The 26,653-nt window shown below is 37.8% G+C and overlaps 1 protein-coding gene across 4 annotated transcripts in view; it reads left to right on the top strand.

Moving 5' to 3' along the window:
• Nucleotides 1-26,653, top strand: part of DLGAP1 (DLG associated protein 1) — a 434,783-nt gene that overhangs the window by 265,038 nt on the left and 143,092 nt on the right. For 3 of the 4 annotated variants that reach the window (XM_074821449.1, XM_074821461.1, XM_074821455.1), the window contains one exon: nt 24,377-25,402. In XM_074821449.1, the coding sequence (XP_074677550.1) occupies nt 24,449-25,402 (954 nt within the window). In that variant the 5' untranslated portion in view covers nt 24,377-24,448. Of the gene's footprint in view, nt 1-24,376; nt 25,403-26,288; nt 26,345-26,653 lie in introns of those variants that run through there. The other variant, XM_074821468.1, reaches the window with a different exon arrangement.

The following is a 26,653-nucleotide window of genomic DNA, read 5'->3' as shown; positions in this document are numbered from 1 at the left end:
GTGAGTGGCTAGCCCCTTCTTCTAAAGGCCGTAAACTCTCCTTTTCTCCCTGAGTTGCAGCCAAAGCTCCCTGTTTAGCCAGGGTGGTCTTCTCTGCCGCCAGCTTCTTTTACAGCACCTGGGGACAGCCTGCTCCTGTGCCATTAAGACTTCCTTCTTAAAGAGTGTCCAGCCTTCCTGGACCCCTATACCCTTCAGGACCGTCTCCCAAGGGATTCTGTCAAGCAGGTGCCCAAAGAAGTCAAAGTCAGACCTTTGGAAGTCCAGAATGTCCGTTCTGCTGCCCCCTCTCCTGGCCTCTCTAAGAATAGAGAACTCTATTATTTCATGATTGCTGTGCCCTAGTCGGCCTCCAACTGCCACATCATCCACCAGTCCTTCTCTGTTCACAAAGAGGAGATCCAGCAGGACACCTTCTCTGGTCGGTTCACTCACCAGCTGTGTCAAGAATTTATCTTCCACACATTCCAGGAAACTCCAGGACTGGTCCCTCTCTGCTGTGTTGTATTTCCAGCAGATGTCTGGGAAGTTAGTCTCCCAGAAGAACAAGGGCAAGCGATCATGAGATTTCTCCTAAGTACCTATAGAATATTTCATCTATCTCTCTGTCCTGGTTGGGTGGCCTATAATAGACTCCCACTACAACATCTTGAGTAACACCTCCTGAGTACACCATGGCTGAGAGCATATTGACTAAGAAAAATGAAGATCAAGCACAAGCACACTCACCTTTCCCTCCCCATTCCCTCTAAAAATTAAGTTAGCATTTTGGTAGTGAGAAAAATGTGAGAGAAGCCCTGAAGACACCAAGGTCAGTGGAGAAGGAGGGGGAGGAGGTGCTTCATGTGCCAGAGCAGAGGTTCCTCTACAGCCCATGGTAAAGACCATGGAGAGGCAGGCTGTTGCCCTGCAGCCCGTGGAGGACCACAGTGGAGCAGATATCCACCTGCAGTCCATGGACAGCCCCATATCACAGTGGTTGTACATGCCCTAAGGGAAGCTGCAGCCCATGGAGAGCCCACACTGGACCAGGCTCCTGGCAGGAGCTGCAGCCCATGGAGAGAAGCCCACGCAGGAGCAGGTTTTCTGGGGCAGTCTGTTCCTGTACCCCGTGGAAGGGACCCATGTTGGAGTAGTTCTTGTAGAACTGCAGTCCATGGGAAGGAGTGTGAGAAGGAAGGAGTGGCAGAACTGACAACGCCCATGCCCTTTCCCCCAGAGCCACTGGTGGACAAGTAGAAGAGCTGGGACTGAAGGAGTGAAGTTGAACCTTGGAAGAAAGCAGGTGGGGAGAAGGTGTTTTTAGCTTTGTTTTTATTTCTCACTGATGGTTAGCTGGTGAATGTACTGTCCTGTTGAGGAGGGGAAGTGAAAGAGCAGCTTGGTGGGTGCCTGACAGTCAGCCAAGGTTAACCCATCACATTTACTCATTGCCCTCTCCACTGTGTGGTAGGTAGCACACTTGTTCAGTGCCTTTCCATCACCTGCGTTATAGGTATTTCATTTTATCCTTACACTTCTGATGCTTAATGGACTCATTGAAATATTTAGAGAATTATCAGAGCTGACTGGCTTCCAAATAATTCCCAGAAACTGTTATACAGTAATATACTTATCACTTCAACTATGTCAAAATAGGGATCATGCATCTTTTCTGAAGTTCTTTATATAGCATCTTTTTAAAAACCAGGTAGCCAAATAATTCTTTCTCCTAGTAATACAACACAGTCTACCTGAGATGCATTTTTATATGTATACATAGCCCATTTTTGAATCATTATAGCATCAGACAAGTTGTGTGTGTGGAAAGTTCTACCATGTCTACAGCATATCCATATGTTCAAGACAATTTTTCCTAGATAGAATTGTGTAGCTTTGTGTGTTCAAAACATTTGCATTGCATCTGCAAACATAAGTAAGCCTTGGGGTTGCAGAACTGTGTAAATGTAGTTGTTAAAACCTAAGTCTCACCATAGTTTTTTAAGTCTTCAGTCTGGGCAAATACTCACAAGCATAGATAAGTGTCTGGCAAATTTTATAGCCTTGTTTTAAAGTACAAAGGAGCTGACGTACATAATTTTCTAACATCACATTTTTTTAAACTGAGCAAACCAACATATTTTCACTAGCTTTGGTTGCAGAAATAGTGGGATTCTTTTGGCTGAAATTTTCAAAGAATATTTACAAGGGAAACTCCCAATAATGTAAAATTTCAGCCCATATGCACAGAGGTGTGTTAAGGTTATAAGCAACTGGAAAGGAAGTGTTATAAGGTATTTGGCAGTCTTTGTCATACATGGTGCCACTAGTCTCATATATAAAAAATACTGTTGTGATGCACAGAGTTTTAGTACCACCTGTTTGACATGATGGCATACTCGATCAAGTTAGCTATACTTCATACTGCATTTTTGCCAGTATTTTCAAGTAAGTTCTTTAGCTATGTGCAAGCCAGGGAAAGTTGTACCCACATCTAATTCCCTCAGGTTCAGTGGTTCTCCCAGCTCTATGGTAAGACTAAGGCAATAAATGGATGAATGGGAGGTGAAAAACAAGCCCTCTGCTTACAGGTACCTTTCACAAAAATGGAGCTTGAATCTGAGTTTTTCTGAACTTGTCATTTTTAAATATACTTCAGAGGACTTATTCACTTCTCTTCTAAGAGCAACAAATATTTGTTGCAGGAAAATGTTTCTTCCACACTGCTATATTGGTTTCACCTTTGTGAAAAATGCTACATTTAAGCCACCATATTTCAAATTTATTTTAGTTTATAAGGACATGTTTGAGTGTAGACAAGGAGTGACGGTGAAGTGGCAGCTCTGGCAAGATTTTCACTGCTGTGGGAACCTGCTATGTGCTGAAATTGACAGTGCGGAACTGGAATTTGGCTGTGTAATCTGATGATCATCTTTACAATACCAGAAAAAATGTTATTAATGTATATTGTCACAATAAAGAACTTGAAACAGTATGATAGTTCTTTAGAAAAAAAAAAATCAAAATAACAATTTGTCAATTTATCTGGAGATTTGGATGCGTGTTTATAGAAACATTTGCATATTTGGCTCATACCATATTAAATATCATGTGGTTTCCCTCATATTACCTATCTATATATAGCTGTGGGACCTGACAAAAATGATGTGATGTGAAGCCTGAACTTGAATACGTGTCTTCACCTCTGTAAATACAGGAGTGCTTCATGAATGTCACCACTGTGCAAATAAGGCACAGCTGAGAGCACTTTGCCTTGAACTCTTCCCACAAGCAGTCTGCAAGTAACCGAAAATTTCAGCAACCTGCTGTTATCATCTGTCACAGTTCAGTTCTCCTTCCTTTTTATTTATTCCTCAGTTGCTGCTGAGAATGTATCAAGATCTTTTCCTGTGGCACTGCTGGTGCTGATGGCAACCCATAGGTGTTTCTGTGGTAGCTGTGAATCCTGCCCTCGTCTACTTTGCTGCATTTAAATTCTGGTTTATGTGTGAGTGCTTAGTGTTCTATAAAAAGAAATTGCCCTCTTCTTGAAAAGGGAGCTTATTGGTGACTGCACTTGTAGAAGAAAGTAAAATGGGAGGCTTGATGTATCCAGAGACCAGACATGAGTGTTGCTGACCTGAATATAAAACCTGAAGGGCAGCACGGGCCTGCAGGAGTTGTTCTCTGGACCTCACATGAATTTAGCCAAAATGAGAACTTGAAGCTGCATCATGAGATGGTAAAACAGAGGGTTTGGGCCTGCTGTCCACTTCGATTTTAATCCATTGAATTCACTGAAATGCTTAAAAAAAACTCCAGAAGTTTGTATGCTATTTGTATTGATTTGGCCCTTGTTTTTTTTATAAAATACTAACCTGCTTATAGACTTTATAAATATGCTTGTGGAAGTCTGACATTTTTCTGTAGGGTGAAAATGTAAGTCGGTGTGGGTGTTGCAGTAATTTGCATGCAAACATAGTTTTCTACAGTATTATAAAATGATGAATAGATTTATTTTTAGCGTAATCGCATAACAATGATACAAATATTTTAGTGATATAAGTGTTCTGCAGTAAAAATGTTTTGTTGCCTCACTTGATAGGAAGGATGTTCTTTTTTCTTCTTCTTTTACATAGATAAAGAATTTTTTCAATGAATTCCTTCCCAAAACCACATTAAATGTAATCTCCAGAAGTGGTAAAAGGCGGAAACAATTATTTTTTTCCCTTCTTATTTTACATCTGGCTTGCTATATTGCAAATTCATTCTTATTGCACATTCTAACTATTGAAATGCAATAGTAAATTACAGGCAATGGTACATTCTACTGAACAAGTAGTCATAATGCAACAATATATATCTTTTAAGAGGTGGGCTTTTTTTCCTTGCTGTGCAAGGAATGGGAATTTTAAAGCAGCCTTTCCAAATACTACCTGCCCGTTCCTATTAGCCTCCTACTAATGGGGATGTTCCCGTGTGTCAAGATTTGATTCACAGGAATCCATATGGAGTTCCTCATGGTTGCATTGTACCACTGCTGTTTGAAAGTTGCTACATCAAGGTTAGGAGGAGGACAGGTGGGCAGTGAGGAATGCAATGAACAATGTTGGAGAAACTGTGAATCATCATTTTTGGTCTGCGTTCTATCCGTAAACACCTAGGAGTCCCTTTGATAAGCCAGTGAAGGAATCTATAGATAATTCTGGATTCAGGACAGAAATTAGTTGAGCAATGAGTCCTTACCAAAAAAAAACCTTCCATAAACATAGAATAACATACTTTGATGAGTAATGAACAGCAATAAGAGAATGCTGAGCTCATGTTTCATTTCATTCCTTTTATGCATAGATTATGGTGGTCTTGAATGAAGGATGAAGTTGCAAGTTTCACCTTTATTCTGGTCACTGACAACTGCCCAGGGGAAAAAGACTTTCCATTTCAGAATGCAAAATTCTCTGAAGGATTATCTAATATTTAGAAGACCAGTACTTCCAAATCAGTTGGGTAAATGAATATTCATGATGAGGATGAGTAAGAACACATGTGAATGTGTTTGCATTGTCATGAATATGGCAAGCAGATTTTTTCAAGATAAGTAATGCATAAACCACAAATATCTCTGCCTCATGGCAATACAGTATATATGTACATTCTTAGACTCATAATTCTTAAGATGTTAGATGTTCAAGAATATTTTCATAGTTCTTAGAAACTGCAATATGTGTAAAACTTCCAGGGTTTTGCAGTTTGTCATGCATGGTCATAACACATCAAACCCTGGTGAAATTCACAGTGACATCAGTGACAACTTAATCCAGTACACCTGAAGATTAGTGTAAATGAACCTTAAAGAAGTTGGCAGTATAATTCATGTTCATTCCAAGGTCTGATTTCAGCAGTAGAGCTGCATGGAAGTACCTTTGTTATAAATGATAAAATTATGCTCAAGAACATGATGCCTAGCATAGCTAAGAGCTGTTAGGAAAATATAGTGTACGAAGTCAGAGTTTTTAGAAGTGGTTGCTCAGTCTCCACCAATAGCATCTTGCTATGACCTATTTAAACATACCTATTTTTGTGTACCCAGTCTGGAGTGATCTTCATTCCAATATTTCCTTGTGCAAGCAGTGACTAACTTTCATGTGTGGGAACAAACAAGAGGGATGTGAAGACTTGCCAAAACGGTTAGGTTCCTGTAATTAATACGTTAAATCCTGAATGTTTATTTTCTGATTTGTAGATAATAAGGAGAATGTTTCCAGATCTTTATCTTTAAAATATAGAAGATATTTTACTTGGAATAATTTGTATTATATAAAATTACTAATAGTTCTCAGTGTTGAATGTGATAATTTTAGTAAAGAATGTGATCAGTGTTGCAGAACACTGTGCACGGCGGTTTTTTGCTGAAGAGCAAGCCTATATAATGATGTGTAGTTCCTTTTTCAACTCCTGCCCAAAGTTGTGTGCTTAAAGTTTATAACGGAGAAGAGGTAGTTAGAAGTGCTCTTTTATTGAAATTTTACATGGTTAATTGTTATTTTCAGTTTTACAGGACATTTAAGTATTAAGAAAAAAATACATTGATACCTGACATGAAGACTAACTGGCTTTAAAAAGATATTTCTCTATATTAGTTGAAAAGACATCTAATTACAGTATGCTGGGTAATAATATTTTTGGCCTATAAGATAGACCACAGTAGTAGTATGCCAGAAATAAACATTGCATATGTTTTCATTTACATTGCAACAAGATTCTTTCCTCTGAGACTCCTCTGGCTCATTGTTAATATTTAAAGAGTTCTTGATGAAATCATTTCTCTGTGCTGCCAGTGCAAAAGAAAATTCAATTAATATGCCAAAAAATGGAAGGCAAACACTAAAAGAATGTTTTAAGCACTGTATTCAACTGTGAATTTGGCATGAACATTTTGTCCTCTATTTCACAAGTATTTAATATTATGAATTTTTATTTGCAAATAGATTAATTTGCATAGGATTATTCAATTTAGTATAATTAATCATGTGTGTTTGCAGAATGATGGCTGTATATGTTAACCAGTATTTAACTTACTACTTAACTTTTGTCCCATTTCATATTCTGCTTCTTGTTTCAAGTGGAACAAATGCGTGTGTATATGATTGCCACTGTTATATCCATAGCATATTAGTTGGAAACCTTCCTAGATCTCAGAGTTGTAATATGGGTTATGTACTGGGATATAAATAACCAGGTCGGCTTCAAAAGAAGGAACATTTTATATAACCATATTTTTAGTGCATTCAGGGCTGATAAAAGTTAACTACTTGGTCAACTGCAATACAGGATAGTATATTCTGCTTTTCTTAGTTTTGTCAATACACTGCAAATTTGAACACTAAACTTCTGCTGTAATAATCTTCCGTAAGGAAAATATATGAAAATGTACTAAATGGCTTGGTCATTTGCAACACAGATGACAGCACTGCAGACTGTACAAGAATCTGTTTCTAGAGAGACCAGTTAGGACATATGTTGTGCTATTCACCCTGTGGTTTTTATATGGCTTGGGCTTAATGTTTTTCTTAAGAAAATTAAACTTGAAATATCCAATAACACCAGACTTGAAGTTTTCTCTTCAAAATGATACAGAGCATTTCTTCACAAAAGGTTCTGGGCAGTGTATGTCTTTCACCGAAGCACTCTCACCTGGGGAGGTCATGGAGGGCGGGTTTTGCACAAATTGCTGCCGTACAGCCTGTGTCAGTTGTAACAGAATGAAAATCCCCAGTAGTGTCATCTGTTGGAGGGATTTTGCAGAACTGTCAGTCACGTTCACTTGACAGAAGGAAAGGGTACTCTGTTTCACACCTCAGTTCATGGTCTCAGAGGTGTAATCGCAGATCACATGAAGGGTTTCTCGAAGGAGGAACCACAGAACCTGATGGATGCAGAAGGCAGCAGCAGGCTTTTCCATGGAAGTTGCCCAAGAACTAGCCCTTCTTCCCTAAGTCCAGGAGGCTACTTGAAGTGGAAATTATTTTTCCACTGACATGAAGCTAGACTAGATATGCATGAACCATGTGCTTCGCTAATCTAGTCTAATGGCAGAGAGCCTAAACTATCCATATGCTCGCTGTGGTCTGGCATTGCAGAGGCATGCTGACAATTTGGCGATGGTGACTGTTCCTGTGGGCGTCACTGAGACATTCCTGTTTCACTTCATCTCTTCAGTATCATATGATGTTCTGGGAAGCTGTGTACATTCTGTTTCTTCATGCTTCACAGAGAATGCTGTTACATACCCTGAACTCCAAGAAGTTAAGAAATATGTACCATGAGATGTAACTGACCGGGAGGTGAAATAGAAAAGGTTTTCTCCAGCTGGTAGTTTAATACTGCCAGCCAATTTCTGTGCTTATTATTGTCTCCTCTGCCTCTAAGGCAGCCAAGCTCTCAATGGAGCATTTCATATTCCTCTCACTCTTCTTCATGTTTCTTATCATACTTCATTACATCTTCTCTTTCAACCAGAACATTACTCTTTACAACTGTAATGCTGCTTATGTGTCCCTGAGCGTGTACTTCTGAGGGCAAATCGCCTTAAAGTGAAGTTAGCTGTGTGCTGAAGTTATCTGTGGAAACAAAGGGAAGAATAGTTTCCCTTCCATCATAAAAGAAAATATTACTGCCTGTGAAGTTCATTTAGGACTGCAACCAGCTTGAGAAGAAATTATATCGTTGCTTAACAAAAAATATTCAGTTACTGACAATTAGAAACTCATTTGCCAATTATTCTAGCTTCACAAAGGTCATCTAGTTGGTCATTAGAAGAGCTTTGAAACAGGGGCCTTAGGTTAAGTTCACTGCTGAATGTTCCTGCAGTGTTGTTGCATTCCAGGTAAATTTTGTCCATGACATCTTGGTTTTAGCCATACTATTCATGACCAACAGCATGAAAATTGTCAACTTAGGGCAATAAATGTAACTGTTATTCAGTGCATTTTTAACAAAATTGCATTCTTGCCCTCATCCTGTTTTCTAATCACAACTAGTGTTGAGGAAAAACAACACAAACAATTGCTGGGGACTTCAGGCTGTGGGAGAATGGTGACCACAAAATCTGCTGACAAAACAGGTTTATTGGCCATGTGAGAAGGAGTAGGCAGATGCCTGTGATTTTCTAGTCTAAGGTTTCCACAGGTTGCCTACTGAGAGTGAGTGCAGCCCCACCTAACTAACCAGAGCAGGACATTGCATCAAACCTGTCCCTCCAGGGGGAGGACCAGGGTTGTGCTGTGAAACACAGGCATCACCCAGGACACAATCACCTGAGTCTGATCCCAGCAAGAGAATATTGCAACCTTCAGAACTTCTCACTTCGGCTAGGGTTTAAAATGTGTGGAACAAGGATTGATAAATTTTGACGGTTTGTTTTTCCAGATGCCATGAATTGTTTTAGCTACTTACGAGAATATGGGTGAGCTGGAATTGAAATTATAAAAGACTGTTTTGTTTTGTTACCTGCATGACTGTGGGACAACCAGACTTGATATAATAATTAAACTTTTCTCAGGTTAATATAAGTGTTTCTATTAGTACCATTTAGGATTTAGAGTATTCACTAAAAATTCTTTACTGCTGAATTCAAATCTAAAAAAGTTTCTACTACAGCACATTCTAGTCTCTTGAGTTTCTGTCTATGAAAAAAAAAAAGAACTGTCAAGAAAAGGAAAGAGGCATAATACTTTTTACAATTGTCATAATCAAACTCAAATTCTCTATCATTCTGTCAAGTTACTTTCACAAGAATGCCCTATGTATCCAAGTTAGATGTAAAGCAGCAGAACAAATTCAAATTAAATTGACTGCTTCATCTTTTGGACTGGTAGATAGTATGTCACCATCATTACATTTAAAAAATATTAAGTCTTATACATTTCATTTCAATTACTTTTCCCAATCCAGACTTGAAAATAGTGTTAAAATAACTGTGAAATTTACTTATTATCTCAAAGTTTTTTTGACTTCCTTTAAAGTCGTGTAAAAAAGGGGATTGTTTTTTACTTGGATATTAATAGATTTTACGCCTTTCAGAAGTCTAGAAGATAAAAACAATAAAGGTGCTAATCCTAATATGTTCATTATCATTACATAAATCAAGTAGCTGTGTGAGTAAAGCATGGGTGCCTTGACTGGGAAATGTGACTTTCTATAGCTTTGTATGTGTCAAGTGACTGCATAGTTAGTTGAATCATGGTTGTGTTTTTGTTACTCCACACATATCTTTAGTCTTTTCCTGTATCATTTTTTTGACAGCAGCAGTCAGGCTGTTTTCTTCAACTGGAGTAATCAGACACGGGAATATAAAGTTATGAGAAGAGAACCTGGTGTGAGTTATTTTTTATGAGACCTGTAAGAGTGTAATCATCTTTACAGGCGCTGTGGTTGCCTCAGTCAGATTTGAGTTCAAAATTTTATGAGAAAATGGCAGAAAATAGACCTGCCTATTCAGTCCAAATAGTCACACAGCCCTTCAGAACCAAAAGGAAAAAAATGTTGTTTTGCATGGTTCCCAGTGATGTGAGAATTAACAGAGGATATGTCAACCTGAGCACATGGAGGAAACTTCCCAGGTCTGCTATAAGAGCGAGCAGTACAACAGCAGATGCTCGGTCAGCTCAGAGGATTCAAACTGCAGGACCAAAGAAAACAAACTAGGTGGCCACATCTGAGCCTGACAACAGTTTCTGCATCAGGCAAACCTTGAGGGCTGACTGCAGGAACCGTGAGGAGGGATTAGTCTGTGGGCTCCTCAGCTTTCCCAGGCTCCCAAGCAGTGTACTTGGGAGGCCAGTGCTTTCTGAAGGAAAAAGAAGTGAGAGCTTGGAGGATGCATGATGCCCTCTGTGCCTTTTGCTCTTCTTCTTTATCTTCAAATGCCACCATTTCTGACACTATGAATTTTGGATATCTTGGATATCTTTCACTAAGGCATGCTCTACCTCTGTGTGGTGTCCCTGGTGCCTTGTACCACTGGAGACCAGGTCCAAAAATAACAGATTCTTTCATCTCTAAGAACATTCAGGGTCCTTTTGTGGTCTTCCCACTGTCAATAAATAGGTGGGATTTGCCTCTCTTTACAACTTTCAGGTGTTGTACAAATCTTGTATTTCAACCCCTGACAGTTTAAATTTGAAGCCGGGAGTTAAGGTGGTAGGTGGAAGAATGGACATGAGTGCACAGCTTAGGGAGATTGTATAAACCTTATTACCACAGGAAACCTGGCAAGTAATGCTTAACAGATCATTTTTATTGCTGTCCACCATCTCTCCCGTAAAGTTCAAAGATGCACTGTAATTGTCTGAGATCACACTCTTAACAGCTGTATTAAGACCATAAAAACTTCCCTTTAAATCACAGTCTTATGGAACTAAACCAATGTCAAGAGCCTTAGCAGGCTTGGTGGTTTTTTCCTATTCACCTAGGGTAGGAGAGATCACAGACCTCTTCATGCTGTTTCCAGGGTTTTATTCTGAACTTTCGCTACATATGCCCTTGACCTTCCAGTCTCTTTCCATTTAGGAAAAGAGAGGAGTGACTGTTTAAAAGTATGTAATGCCCTTCTGAACACAGCTTTATCATCAGCCAGTAAAGTACTTATCTTAAAAAAAAATATTAGGATCATCACTTTTTAACATTCTACATACTCACTTATGTAAAGAATAACTGCATTTGCCAGATCTACTTGCATGCTCTTATTTGGTGTATTTTCAATGAGTTTGGGGACTATATGTGTTTTGTTTTGTCTTCTGTTTCACACTGCTCTACAAAAACCTGTTATGGAAGATAGTGAAATAAAATGGTGGACCTTCCTCTCATCTCACCTTAACCACATTTGTCCTTAAACCTGAAATAAAATCGAAGGAAGAGACTGGATAAAAGAAATATATATCCCGATATTGCTGGACCCCACCTTATTCCGTACAGCCATTCTGGGATGGAAATAAAGGATTTCTAAGTGCAACTGGCCAAACTCTGTGGCTGTACAGTGTTGCAGAGCCCACAACTCTGCCACTTACAACACAAGATTCAACTAGTGTCTTCCTTCACTTGTGTTCTCCAGCTGTTTTACCTTCACTTCACTAATTCTGATAATAATTAGGGACTTTATAACCCCTTGCAGAACTAAACTCTAAATACTCATTGGCTAGCAGTTCTTTAAACAGGTACAGATTATCAATGCATAAATATTATAATTGGAATAAAAATAATACAATTAATTTACTAATATCCTTTAGGCAGCTGTCACCTGTAAGCTAAAAAAAGTAATTTATTTACCTTTTAAAAAAATATTTCTTTATATTTAAATAAGTTTCATGCTCAAGTAATTGCAAAATGAATAGTTACTGAAACCAGTGTCCTTCATTTATCTGCTGGGAAGTATTAGTACAGAAATTATATATTTCTGAAAGCAACCACCCATGCTATCCTTTCTTGGATCTTCTCTGCACTGCCTTAAATAGTACAGTCTAAAAATTCACTGGATATTATAATTGCAGTAGGGCAGGTTTGCTAACAATGATGTGTCCTGTTTCTTTGCCAGTGCTCACCTGCATTGCTGTTTCAGACTGACTGTCAGAGTCAATAGTGATCACTAGGTCTGGGTTTACTCTGAACTTCCCAAGAAAGAAGATAAACATGAAATTTTAGATTGGCTACTCTTTTATGGGACTAATGTCATTTTGTTTCTTTTTCTCCACACAGTACAGATTTAACATTGGCAAACAGTAATGGCTGAAAATATGAATGAAAAATAACATTAGTTTACTTGAACATTGGGTATGATTCTGAGTTACATTTGTGAAAATACAGGTTAACATGACTGGTTTCAGAGAAATGCTTTTAATTTATCTAACTACTGGTAAAATGTGAATCTGTCTTTCCATGTGAGCATGAATTCAAGAATTTGAAAATTGTTTTAAATTAACACTTCAAATCTAAACAAAAAAAAAATCGATTATGTGAACTGAAGACAGCTGTCAATAAATTTATTTTATGTTATATGTTGTACTGTGTTTAGAGTCCAAACTAGGATCTTCATGGGGAAAAGCAGGGAAAGACCCAAGCCCTGCTATGACAAGTTTACTGGACATTTTAAGTCAAGTTTTTTGTAGACAGAGGAATTCACAAGAACAAATCTGTATTTACTGATACAGCATAACATTATTGCATATCTGATAAGAACTGTATTTTATAAAGAAGTCAAAGGCTGGATGGGAGGCAGCTTCAGGAGTTATTAAAAGCCTGAAAATCTGCTTTCAAATGTGATTGAAGAAACCCAGTCAGTTTAGTTTATGGCAGAGAAGGGCATGAAATAGTTCTGTGTTACAGCAGCATGAGGAGACGTGGCTCACAATGAGGTCTTCTGAAAAGGTCTGTTCAAAAAACTCCAGAGCTATTAGCTGGAAGTGGATACCAGATGCATTAGATGCAGCTATATATCAGTGGCTAATTACCAGAACAATTTGCTTGGAAATGTAGCAGATTCTATTACTTCATATCTTTAAAATGGGAATGATTATCTTTCTACAAGGTGTCCTTTATGTCAACAAAAAATTGTGGCTCCACAGAAGCAGTTATGGATGGGTTTTATAACCCTCATATTATGTATGAGGACAAACTGTAGTGTCTGTGGCTTCTCCTGAGCTTACACAATAATGCTGGCATTTAACATATGATGAACCTCATGTTTTGAAAGAAAAGATGAAATATCTGTTGAATAGCTGATATGTAATAAAGCGAAAAGGCTGTGTACTTTCCATTCAGGTTTAAGGGAGTATGGCTTTTCAGTACACTAATTCATGTAGATTGTATGAATCCACTCACCATTCACCCTGAAATGAAATTAAATTAGGTGGAGGAAGTAACAAAGAATTATCAGGATGTTCTGCATATGTCACCAGCTTGATATATATAGTAGTCTGCTTATGGTGTTTCTCTTTTAAAGAACCATTTTCCTAAAGTATTTTCAATGCTATGGAAATATTTAATACACATGTATTACTCTGCAGGCAGTTTTTACAGAATATTAGAGCTTAATTTAATTAAAAATCATTTAAAATGCGTTATTAAGTGATTTTTTAAAATATTCATGATGAGATGCTTTGCAGTAGAACCTAGAAATAAAGCATTTCACCTTAAAGTGTACATTAGTCCAGTATAAGTACACTTTATCATTTGTCATTAATTGTGAAATAAATTTCAGGAGCTCCTTGAAGCGTTTTTAATTTATGGTCGTTCTATGTGATGAAACGATGAGTTACTAATACCATTCTCTTCTAAAGTGTCTTATTAATGGTCTTGAACCTGTACCTACTAAATATTATGGAAAATACTTATTCTTTATTATTACTTTGAACTAACAAGTATTAAAAGCAGAGATTAAGTTCATTCCATTCACTTTATGATATTCATGCTGGTCTCAGGAGAAATTCCATTGAGATCTATGAAGTTATATCAATTGGGGCACTGCTAGAAATAGTAACACACAAAAAAGAGAATTTAAATTCACTTCCTTCTCCTTCTTTTCATTTAGTGCTTTCTCTTCCACTCTTTCCCACCCTCACTTTGATTTTCCTGTTTCACTTCATAGCCCTTAATACAGTGAAGTTCAAGTGAAATGGAAATATTCTTTACTATATTTATATTTTACTTTGATTTTAACTTCTTGACTCTCTATATAAAGTTAAATTCTATTCTTTAGTATCGTGTTTAGTGTCAGCAATGTGTGACATTCTGTCAAGCCTAGTATAAAATAACAGTCTGGTGCTTTGGTATTCCCTCTGAGCCCTCAAGAGTGAAATGTACAGTGTGTAAAGGCCTAATGTGCTGATGAAGTCAGGCATCCTTCAACAGTAAGATGTTCATTTACTATTTTGTATATCTCAGCACAGTGATTTGTGATGAGCTTCTGTACAGAGTGCATACAGTGAAGAACAAATCATCTTCAGATCTGAGTTTCTTACAAGCATGTACATGAAGTACATGCACAAGCATTTTAGGTGGCACCTAACCTGAGGGCACCACCACCATATTCCTCCCAGTGTCAAAGCCTCAGAGTGAATGCTGTGTGACCTCACCAAACTGATAAAAGATGTCACGAACTGTGGAAGTAAAGATCAATCAGTCAGTCAAGTACAAATCACAGTTAAATTCTGTGACATTACAAAGCTGACCTGTGCAATTCAAGCTATCAGCATGTTTATTCATTTTTACTTTTCAGTTAACATCATGAATAATTTCATCAAATAATTTTTTCAGGGTTTTGTGCCTCTTCCTGATTTAAAGGCTATTCTGAAAGCCATTTCTGAAATGTTTAAGGCATGTTCACTGTTCTGAAAAATTTATTTCTATGAATTTTTAGCATGTTTACAGGGGTTCATTAGAAGTGTTCTGTATATATATATAATAGAATTATTTTCTGATTCTTAGTTGGATAAGCATAATTCCTACAATCAGATTCTTGTCATATGCCATTTGTCTGCATACCTCAACATACATGACCAAAGTTTAAAATAAACTTTGCAAAAGTACTTTTAATCTTTAAATGTACTTTTATGTGCAGACCATTGAATCTACATACTGAAAAATGCACGGGAAAAAAAAAAAGAGGCATGAGCACAGTCGAAACAAATTACATGTGCATAAATAATAGCAGAAAAATCTAAGATACTCTTTTTTTAATTTTTTATGTTTTCAATCCAAATAAAATCAAAGTTACTGTTATGAGGTTTTTGTAAAAACTTTTCAGTTATTGTTGTTGTAAATTTATAGATTAAATGCAGCTAGTGCTTCTGTGGTTTAAGTGGAATTGAATGAAGCCTCAGAGAAGAAGTTGATATGGGCTACTTGAGGGCAGAATACCCTCCTAGAGGGAATGCAGCCACTATCCTGTGCCATGCTTGGGGAAGAGCATTTTGCCCCCAGACTTTCCCTTCTGCACTTAGTTTTTCTGTCACATTGTGCTCTATGAGGTACTTGATAAACTTAAATCGCTTTTTGAAAGTACCAGTAGTTTTTTCAGACATTCTTCATAAATTAAGATTTATTTCCCAGTTTGCCATAGCTCACAAACATTTTTCACAGAATTCTGTGAAAAATAGTCCACTTTCAAAATGGTTGTCATTTCAATTTCTTCATAACTAGAGCTGCATGAAAAATATTTATAGTAAATACTTTCCTCTGAAAAGATTTTTATGTTTCTTATTATTTTTATGCCAGTAGAGGTGAAATGAGACAAGTTGATCTGAGCAAGTATCTTAAGACTTCCACCAAATCTAACTCAATTTCATAGCATTGCTATAAAAACAGAAATTATTTCCATTCCATCTACTGTGTGATGACAAATATCACTCAGTTACTATAGCCATCAAAGATAAGGTGGTTAAAGTTCTTTAACTGCATTTATATACTACAGTATATATGAGGGTTTCGTTCTGTTTTCATTGTTTTTTTAAAAAAACCCTCAAACTTAGGAAGTTCAATGTTACAGCCTTGGTTTAGGGAACAATTACAGTAGTCCTGTTATTCTCTGCCTTTTAATCAGGTGTTTCATATTCAGTGCCAAACCAAGCTTACCTTTGCTGTTTTCTACTTTTGGATTGAACTGGAAGGAACAGGTTAAAATGAGTAAGTTTAAGTTTTGACCTAAGCATGACTGTTTTCTTCCAACCCAATGAACTTTCTGCCTTGCTTGCTGAGCTCTTTTATCTCATACCTTCAGAGATGCCTTTTGTTTCCTCCACGAGTCAGTTTTCTCCCATGTAGAAGTTCGTTGACCTTGGATATGAGCTGGACATTCCTGCCACTGTATACCTCATCTCTTTTCCCACTGCCTCACTGGAGAAACCTGGCTTGGGCACACAGGACCTGGAACATATCCATGACCAGGCAGGGTGATCATAGTAGTAGTTACAATATGGGACATTTCCACTGAGGCTTTGTGGGTTGTTTTTTTTTTTTCTTTCTCATGGGCTAGTGAGGGTAGCATATGGGCTGTCCAGCTGTGAAGATCAATAAGCCCTCTAGTGTCATTCTCTTAAAACTAATGTTTTCACAACTCTTACCCTTGGTCTTCACAGAGCTCCTGTAAGGTTTCCATGAAGTTTCTCCATTAAGACACTTGTAAATTTCTTTCTTCATTTTCATTAGTTTCTGGGGCTGACAACAGATTTTCAGGGGTGACACCATTCAAACAGAGCTACCAATTGAAAGCCAAGATGGGAGACCATCTGCAAGCATAGAGACTCTGATGCTTACATGTTTTTTGTAGCATTCCCTTTTGCTTGGACTTAAAAGATCACAGTGTACTTGGAAGAACATTTTTCAAGGAAATCAATCTCTATTTCTGCTAAATGAGGTCAAGGTCTGTGAATAAGACTGAAGTTGTAGAAAGAGTCTCATAAAACTATGTTTCATTAAATTAAAATGGGTTGGGTGATTTTTTTGTGGAAAAATAAATATTTAACATAATGTTTAGCTCAGTTTCTAAATAGTAAGGAATAAAAAGCTTAGACCCAGTTTGAGTCATGAGAATTGCTGGTCAAGACCAGCAAAGTCCCATAATCACACTGTCACTGCCATCATAGAAATAAAAGTATGTTTACTCTGGTGTGGTGTGCCTTGGGTGGACTGTAGCGCATAGGACTAAGAAAAGGCAGTTTCTCGGTTTGACAGTGAATATTGTCATCTCAAGATGTGTGTAGAAAAGCTCTTGATACCGTGAAAACCTGTAGCTGAGGCAATAATTTGACTGTGATTCCTGTCACAAAAGTGCCATGCTATAGAATTGCAGAGCACTTAAAAAACTGGTAGAAAATGAGTTAGTGAGCCCTGCAGCCAAGAATTGTGTAATGTTGGTGCAAGGTTTGACTTAGATTAGCAGCTTCCATTGGATCACTGTCAAACAGTCACTAGATGCTATAGTGGCTCTTTTGCTTGGTCACATTAATGTCCTTGCAATGAGAATCAAGTGTTTCTTTTAATACAAGGATGTCCATTTTCATTATGTGACCACACTGCACAGCATGAATTTACTTGACTTTCACAGGAAAAGTACATTGCACACATTGAATGTAGGTTTTATGTGCTGATCATCTCATTCTGACTAGAAAAATAAGCCTTTCACATTCATAACTGACTGACTTGCAGCAATCTATATACATACCTGAAATCTCCATATGTGTATTAATCATTTAATGCTGTATGTTTTATGCACTGTGATAACCCCTCTATTTTTATGAGATGTCAGTGCTGTAGGAAGTGTGGCCTGTCCCTCACACTCGCCTCCTTTTGTGATCCGGCGATAATATAAGCAGTCCAATCATGTTGATTATCTGTAATTCCTAGAAAGCAGTGACTGTAATCCTTTCATTTTAAGAAAGCTTCTGTGAGGAAAGCAAATGAAAGATCTCTCGAGTCACAAACAGGTGTAAGAGTAGGGTACCCAAAAGAGAGCAACACAGGTAAGTATGTGTTAACTTCATTCCAAATTTGGAGTATCCTCCTTTGCATCCTCTTTCGCTGTTCCCCCAGCCTAAACAGCATTCTGGAAACTCATTGTAAGTACTGCCAAAAAAAAAAATTAAGGTCATAAAGTTCATCATCCTACAGACTGAGAAAGATAAAATGCAACATCTAAACTTGTATATGAGGTATATGCTTCAATACTGCCTATATGACATTTATCAAATGATTCAATTTAATATATTATATTACATGCACATTATACAGACATAATCTCCTGGTCGTTTTCTTTCTGGGAGAAGAAAATGCTGATTGGCACTTCTGAATTTGCAGTGGAACTCACAACAGGCTCTCCAACCAATGTGCTGTACCTTATCAAGTCAGAGAGACTCTGTCCTATACCACAGAAAAGGCATGAGCAATCTAATTACACAGTATATTATTACTCACTGGAGCAGATCAGAATTTTTTAAAAGTTGACTGTTAATTGTGTGTGCAGATGAGGAGAGTGGAAGGGCAGATGATCAAAGTTCAGTATTTCATTTGTAGAGCCAAGATCTTTGCATGCTATCCTGCCTATTGCCAGTTGCACTCCTAACAGGAATTGAAAAAATCAGACTCTGTGTGTCAAAATTTTGCTGACATATTACTGCTAGAATTCTTGCAGACTTTGTAATGTATTTAGATATGACTCAGAGATTAATTATGTGTTAGGTTCCTTTAGTGACTACAGTTTTATGACACTCCTATTGAAGAATCAACTCGCTATTAGCCACAGAAATGAAGAAAATAAATCCAAAACCAAACCTTCAAGGCATATACTACCCTGGTACTGACCACCACAGTTGCTCACCAAAAGCCCATGAAAACAGTCATCAGATGTGAATGTGAAGCTTGTCACCACAAGTATATGCAAACTAAAGATTGTTGGATGCAGACAGAAAAAAAAAAACCATCCGTTTTTATGACATCATTGGTGGGATGCCTCTCTTCTTGTTTTTTCTATATGCATACCATTCACAAGGGACTCCTCACAGATCAGCTGCATTTTTTTCCCCAGTTATTCCCACTTATTGATCTGCCAATGGACTTGGAATGAGTTTAAGTTACTGGCCAAAACATTTCTCTTTATGACTGTTCAAGATTAAATTATATTGTAAGTATTGCTTGCCTGGTGTGATTGCTGACATGGAAGCAAAAGCCAGACATTCTCTTGAGAGTTTTACTGAAGGCATAGTATCTTTCATATTACATGCCAAAATGGATTAGGAAGATAATTTGAGACCTCATTTTCTTCTGAATATCTTTAATGAAATATGTGGATAGATGCATTTTAGAATATGTATCCTTTTATTGATGTCTAGATTTTCATTAATGTGATGTAACATAACAGAAAGGCCACAAGGAATGGCTGCAAAATATCAAGACCTTTGGGATAAAGCAATGTGCTACATGAGGAGCATGTGAAAGTTTGATACTCAGTGTAAACACATCTTCCACATGTTTGTAGAAGTCTGAGAATCAGGGAAAGGAATTTCCCTGGGAACATCCTATAGCATGTGAGTAGATAAATAAGCAAAAGCTGACAGTCACTGATGTTCAATATGGAAATGAGAACCTCTCTTTATTTACCATAGGGCATAAAATGGAAGCACAACTACAAACAGTACTGCTAAAAAGCATAATTTACGTCTTCTCACTTCAAACAGTAGCACAGCATTTCTTTGAAAAGACTGCTGTGATCTGAGGTGTAAGTACCAATATGGTCCAAATGTGTGTTTCAATTTGTGCTCGTGATTAAATGTCTTCCTGACTCAGAGCTGTACATACATGACATTATATGTTTACATTGCCTTCCATCTGTGTACCAACCCTCAGTTTCTGGACCTGGCACAAAACTGAGGATTCAGAAGCATCATCTCACTCACTGAATGGTATCTCTCACTCCTTAGTTTCTGAACAGACAAGGATATTAGATTTAAGGTACTGTGGCCCTGCTGACACTTATTTAGGGTGTCTCTGTTGGCGTTAGGGTTAGGGTTGGCTTTAGGGAGTCTCTGTTGGTAACCACACATAATGTAGTTGCATTGCCTTCCGTCTGTATATTGCTAATACAAATTGCAAGAGCATGTTTGTTTCTCATATATATCTTACTTGCATGTTTTTATAGTTAAGCTGCACACCTTGACATAGATATCACTGCCATTCTGTCAGTTGTCTTAGCAGTAATTGGCCTTACACTTTACATTATGCATATGGCAGTTTGCCTTTCTCTGAATCTTGAACTGTTGCAACACGAGTAGCAACAATTTGGAACACATGAGTAGACAATATAGTTAAGTAAAATTTGTAAAAGTATAAGTAATTTATGCATTCAGGTTTTGTTATTTTGCATGCATTTTCACTTTAATTATATAAGAATTAATTACACATTTTTCTAGCCACTAAGTTATTAGAACAAATTGTTGTGCATTAGGGACACCATGTTAGCAGCAAGGATTAATATATTCATATCCTTCTTACCCACAGCATCTTCAAGAAAACAAAAGCAAATGTAACATGAATGTTGAAAATAATAAACATTCTTCAGCCTTACAATGCTGTATCTATTTAACATCGCATTTATTCCTATGCCATCAAGTGGTTTTGGTCTACTGTCCATAGAATTGCTATTTCCACTGTTTATTAATACACAGTATGTTCATCAATTATCTTGCCTTATTTCATGTGTAATTAAATGTTCCTAGCTGGCCAAAAATTAACAATACAATAAAAATCTTAATTGGCTTCCCCTCAGCTATTCATGGCATGATCAGATAGCCCTGTCTCCAGCTGTTAATTGCACTAAACATTGATTGATAGGTTCAGCCAACACAATTATGGAAAATTATGCATATTTTTTGAAAAATACTGATGGAATCAGAGGCTGTAGGGTGTTTTTTTCTAGACATATATTAACATATTAAAGCAGGATTGAGGTGTGAGAGTGATTTAGGAATTGTGCTGGGGGATTTTCTGTGCAGAATTGTCCACTAAATATTTAGGAAAAGCACCACTCCTTTCCTCAGTACAGAGCATATTATGCTTATTCTTCCCTTCCTGGAAGGTGTACTATGGTACATTCTTGGGTTTTTTTCTGATTCATTTCGCTTTCAATACTGTAGCAGCAGTAATATAGTTAAGGTAAAATGAAGCTATATTCTAGTTAATACTCTTGTCTTTTTAAGCCAGTTGGCACATGATAATCTAAATGTTTTCAATGCTGTTGCAGCAGAAGAAAAAATATCTCATAATGCGTACACCAGTCTAAGAGTTGGGAATAAACAATTTTTACTCTGAATTTCAATTTGACACAGGTTTTGGACCCTTTACCATCACTCCTTTTTGTTACACAGGTTGGTTGCTCCCTTTTGGTTTTGGTTCATTTTGCTGTATCACCCTCTGGTCTTTGCTACTTCTTTTTTCTTCCTCTTTTATACCAGTTGCTCCTGCAAAGCTTTATCCTCCTTTTTTTGCAACTCTGTGATCTTTTGCTTTTACAGTCATTTTCTCTGTTGTTCTCTGTATCTGTTCATCTGATTCCTCTTGGGCAGATCATCCTATTTTCTGCTTTTTTCTCCAGTACTTCCTCATGGAAGATTCACTGACAGCTCAGACTCAAAATGGGTGTAGAACTAAATGTTATCTTTTCTCCTAAAAATTTTCACCATCCTACTTGCCATCCAAGCTCATATAGCAGTGCTTAGCCAATCTTCCTCCACAATTTATGGAAAGCCTGTCCCTTTCTCTCTCTACAGACAAATGTCACTTTTCATAAGCTTTTTCACTTTTTAAGAGTTCTTGCACATCCTCCTTAGCATCCATATTGCCAGTCCATCCAAAACACAGCTGGTAACACTGCTGCTCTCATCAGTCAAACCATACTTATATCTTTTAAGCTCATCTTGATCTTCAAGATGTTCCACACTATTCTGTCCCAGCCTATAAATCAAATCAAGTATTTCCTCATCCCAGCCATTCAGCTCCATCAGTATAATAAAACTACCTATTCTTAATAATTCCATGACATCCCCCATGCCTGTCATGACTTTACTATTCTGTAAATTATAGGTCCTTTCAGTTCTTTGTCTACATATACTCTTTTTCAACAGTATACAAAAATGAAAAATTTATAGCCATCCAGGTAATGAAAAAACGAAAATAAATCACTGGTTCTGGGCATGTCCCACTTACTGTACTTCTCTGCATCTTTCTCATATCTTTGGGGCAGGGTTTTACTATTTTTATCTTAAATAGCACACTAGTCTATTGCTAGCCCTAAGACAATTTATCAGTCATCTTGAGGACTGTTGCATGATTGTAAATGGATTTAAATAAAAATTAACTGGCTGAAGCCTTGTTTTCACAAGCCTTCAAGTGTGAAAGACATTCACAGATACCAAAGACTGGAGTATTTCTGTTTGGTCATTATATCCTTTAGTGGTATTCTTCTTGATGGGATATTCTTGGTCAAGTCACATTTTCAAGAAATGCATCTACTGCTGCATCCCTTTGGATGTTTCTCTGTTACACAGTGTAATAAATCACATTTTTAAAGGAGTCGGTAGGAATGTAAAATGCTCTGTAGAAGTGCTAAGAATTGTCACTACAGTAAAATTGACAAGTCCAGCTCTCTGAATATATTATTTTTGTGGTTTTAAAAGTGCCTTTGGCCATTCTCCTCTTCAGGTAAGCCAATGAGATCATCCATTTGGAATAGTACAAGTGCCTTCTGTGGTATTTTGAAAACTCTTTTTTTGGAATTCAGAATCTCCTCTCTGAACATTTTCTGCATTTCAGGGATCCAGTGAGGGGGAATGAAATGCAGGACATCCACACTAGCTTTGAAGCATACTGAAAAAAACACCTCTTCAGCTCACTGCAGATTCAGAAGAAAATATAAAACATATTCTGATGAAATGCAGAGCATGCTTTTCCAGACTGACATTAACTTAATGCTATTTTAGAAAACTTCATTGTTGCCAATCTGCCAGTAGGTACAGTGTCTACAACCTGTTAGAACATGAACTTTACCTGAGAGAACACTGGAGGAACATAGTTGAAAACTGTTTGCTATGCATGTCTATCCATACTTCAAGAAAGATCTCAAGGGTGACATTTCCAAAAGTAGTATGTGACTAGCCATGCCATAAAAGAATAAACTAGCTCAGTGACTCCCATTTTGGTTGTGTGTGGTATAAAAGGGCACCCTCTAAGGAGTCCTCTACCCGTCAGGAGCCGAGATGGCACCATGAGAATGTTTTGCTACATCTGAAACCCTATAATTTACACATTAGTAGCTCAGAGATTGCAGTAGCAGTTGCATCCAGACTTTTCCTAGTGGTGAGAGCTGAAATGAGGACATCTGACCTCAAACACAACAGTTATTATATCACTTGTGATGAAGATTTGCATTTTCAACTTGTTGTAATCAATAGTCTATAACATTGTGAGTCACTTCAGGGCCAAATAACTGCAATCAAGTGTTAAGTCTTGAAATCCCTTACGCTGTTGTAGAAATGTGCAAGTTTTGTCTATACCAGGTCCCCTAACAGTAGAAGGAGTAGGTAGGGATATTTAAACACTGCTTAGTACTCTGAAAATTTATGGAAAATTAAACCAAGCCATGCATTATCAGAATAAGATTTTTTTGTGTGAATAGGAGCGAGTAAACATATATAGGTTATTAAACAGTTGGTTTGGCTTCATTTTGACAGAGTTAGTGTAAAGTATTATTGTTTTATTCTTAATTTGAAGAGTTTACAGAAATAATGTTTTGATATTGTGTTGAGATGCTTCCAGTCTAGGCAGACAGCATGGATATCAAGTAAAACTGCACTTGAATCATGAACAGATGTGCATTGAAGACAGAGAAAAGTTTCCCATTAATTGCACCACACTTTGTATTGGCCCAAAGTAACAAGAAAGTGCTCCATTAAGGGCATGGTCTTTTTTAATGCATTTATTTGGCCCTGAAAACATGCAGGTGAGCAATTAAGGCCTCCTGGGAGGCCCCTGTCCATGAATGTTTTCAGGACTGAGGTTTTAGAGTATAGGTGGTGATACTTATCTTGCTGTGGAGTCATGAAGAATAGTGAATTTCTTATCAGAAAACTTTCCTTGCTTCTGTTTTCCAGCTGGTGGAACTAGATAATTTTTCTTGTATATTATTTAGGTATCCCCTATCACTATGTTGGACATGGAAAAGATTAAGCAATAAAAAGAATCAGAGAATGTTTATTCCAATTACTTTTACAATAAGAAGCAATGAATACTAAATGTGCACATGCTGATTTTTCTCTTAGCTTGAATATCTTATGGCTTCTGTTGTATTTCATTCTTTTAGGCCTTTCTCTGAGATCTGCCCATTGCATAGCCATACGTATTAGATGACTTTGGGACTTGCTTTACATCAACGATGAAGGGATTATCTAGCAGCCGTAGTCATCATCATGGGGTTGCCTGTGACCCTCCGTGTGACAGTCTGCCACACCACCCAGACAGGAAGCCATATTTGTTAAACCCGGTGGACCCCCATCCTGCAGACCACCCTTACTACACTCAAAGGAACTCTTTTCAGGCAGAGTGTATGGTGCCCTACAGCGATCAAATTGCCAGCAGCACATTTCCCCGGAGGCATTACAGTTCCCACCATGAACTCAAGGATGAGTGTGCTCTGGTTCCCCACGGAACTGCCAACAAGACCAACCGCATTCCTGCCAACCTTTTGGACCAGTTTGAGCGGCAGCTGCCTCTGAATCGGGATGGTTACCACACTCTGCAGTACAAGCGGACTGCCATGGAGCACCGCAGTGACAGCCCAGGGAGGATCCGACATCTGGTTCATTCTGTCCAAAAGCTCTTTACCAAGTCCCATTCACTGGAGGGACCATCCAAGGGGAGCGTCAACGGGGGTAAAGCGAGCCCAGAGGAGTCGCAGACGATGAGGTATGGGAAGCGCAGCAAGAGTAAAGAAAGGCGATCAGAAGGTAAGCCCAGATCCAATGCATCAGGATGGTGGAGTTCAGATGACAACTTGGACAATGATGTTTGCATTTATCATGGTCCCAGTGGGGTCATGACCATGGGAAGATGCCCTGATCGTTCTTCTTCCCAATACTTTATGGAAGCCTATAACACTATTAGCGAACATACTGTGAAGTCATCCAGAAGCAATAATGATGTCAAATGCTCTACCTGTGCAAACCTGCCCGTGAATTTGGACTCCCAGCTAATGAAGAAAAGTTCTTGGTCCTCTACATTAACCGTGAGCAGAGCCCGTGAAGTTTACCAGAAAGCATCAGTTAACATGGACCAGACAGTGGTGAAGGCAGAGACGTGTCAACAGGAACGGTCATGTCAGTACCTCCAGGTACAGTGTGGAGAACTGATTGCTGTTAACTGTACTCTGCCTTGTCTCAGGTGTTTGTGGGGGATGGAGGTTTGCTCTGATATTTCAACTTTCCCAAGAGGTCACTGATCACCAAACAAGGGGTAATGCTGCTGAAATTAAAAATAAATCTGCTTTTTCTTTTTTCTTTTTCTTTCCAGCATTCAGTATTTCAAAGAAACAGTTCATGTTGGAACAGGCTTAATTTTTTCATGTGAGAAAAATAAGACCTTTCTGTGTACTTTTTGAATTTATAAGGCAATCACAGTAGGGGTATAGGGAATTTGATGTCGTAGGGCTTGCACTTAGCATTACAATGTCAATTAACCGAATGTTACCAGGATACAAATTCTTTCATTTCTGTAATTTCAAGATTTGCCTTCATTTACTGCTTATTTTATTATGAAAGCTTTTGAGATCTATCTGAGAAACTTTGGGGTACCTTAACACTTTATCCAGCAGGAAAACAACCTACTTTCCTTTTGCCATAGAATATAAATTCTCATAAAACAATTATTGTAACATGTCCAGATTTGTTTATCTGGCTATTCCTCTTTCTCATGGCTTTGAGTCAAGAATAAAAAATCAAAAGGTTGGAATTATTGCTTGTTCTGATTATACATTTTAGGAGTACATCACCTACTCCCTCACAAGCTGTTTGCAGTTAATACAGCGTCACTATTTTTCACCAGTATTGTATCTTTAAATGTCAAGAATCAGATGTCTGCTCTTGGAGCTATCATACTGCCGGTGAATGTTTGTGGCAGGAACATGGATCAGAAAATATTAAAACTGTTTCATTCTTAGGAGAGCTGTGGATAGCTTTTATGCACTTTAAACGAAGCACTTATGGCACATCTAAGTGTGTGTGTAAGATGGAACAACGTTGCGCAGAGAAGAGAGAAGACCATGAGGAAAAAAGAGGTTTGCTAAGATGATTTGGTTTCATTTTAATGTAGTGGGACTCTTGTCTATTTGTACAGAAACTGTAGCGAGTTTTCTCATATGGGTGCTTTAATGAGACAGTCAGCTTCCACATTCTGTTGTTTAAAGTCAGTACGCAGAGAAAGCGTAGGACTGAGGCATCCGCATTTAAAAATTGATCTTAAAAGGTTTTATTGAATGGCATGCAGAATAATTTTGAATGCCAGCCTCTGGGATTCTAAGTTTTAAATGCAAAGAAATGAATCTGTGTATTTTCTATTAATTGTTAGGAGAGTGGGGTGGGGGGAG

The sequence above is a fragment of the Strix aluco genome, chromosome 1, assembly GCF_031877795.1.
Source record: "Strix aluco isolate bStrAlu1 chromosome 1, bStrAlu1.hap1, whole genome shotgun sequence".
Taxonomy (NCBI): Eukaryota; Metazoa; Chordata; class Aves; order Strigiformes; family Strigidae; genus Strix; species Strix aluco.
The sequence above is the reverse complement of the archived record's forward strand: the minus strand, read 5'-3'. Positions and strand labels throughout refer to the sequence as shown.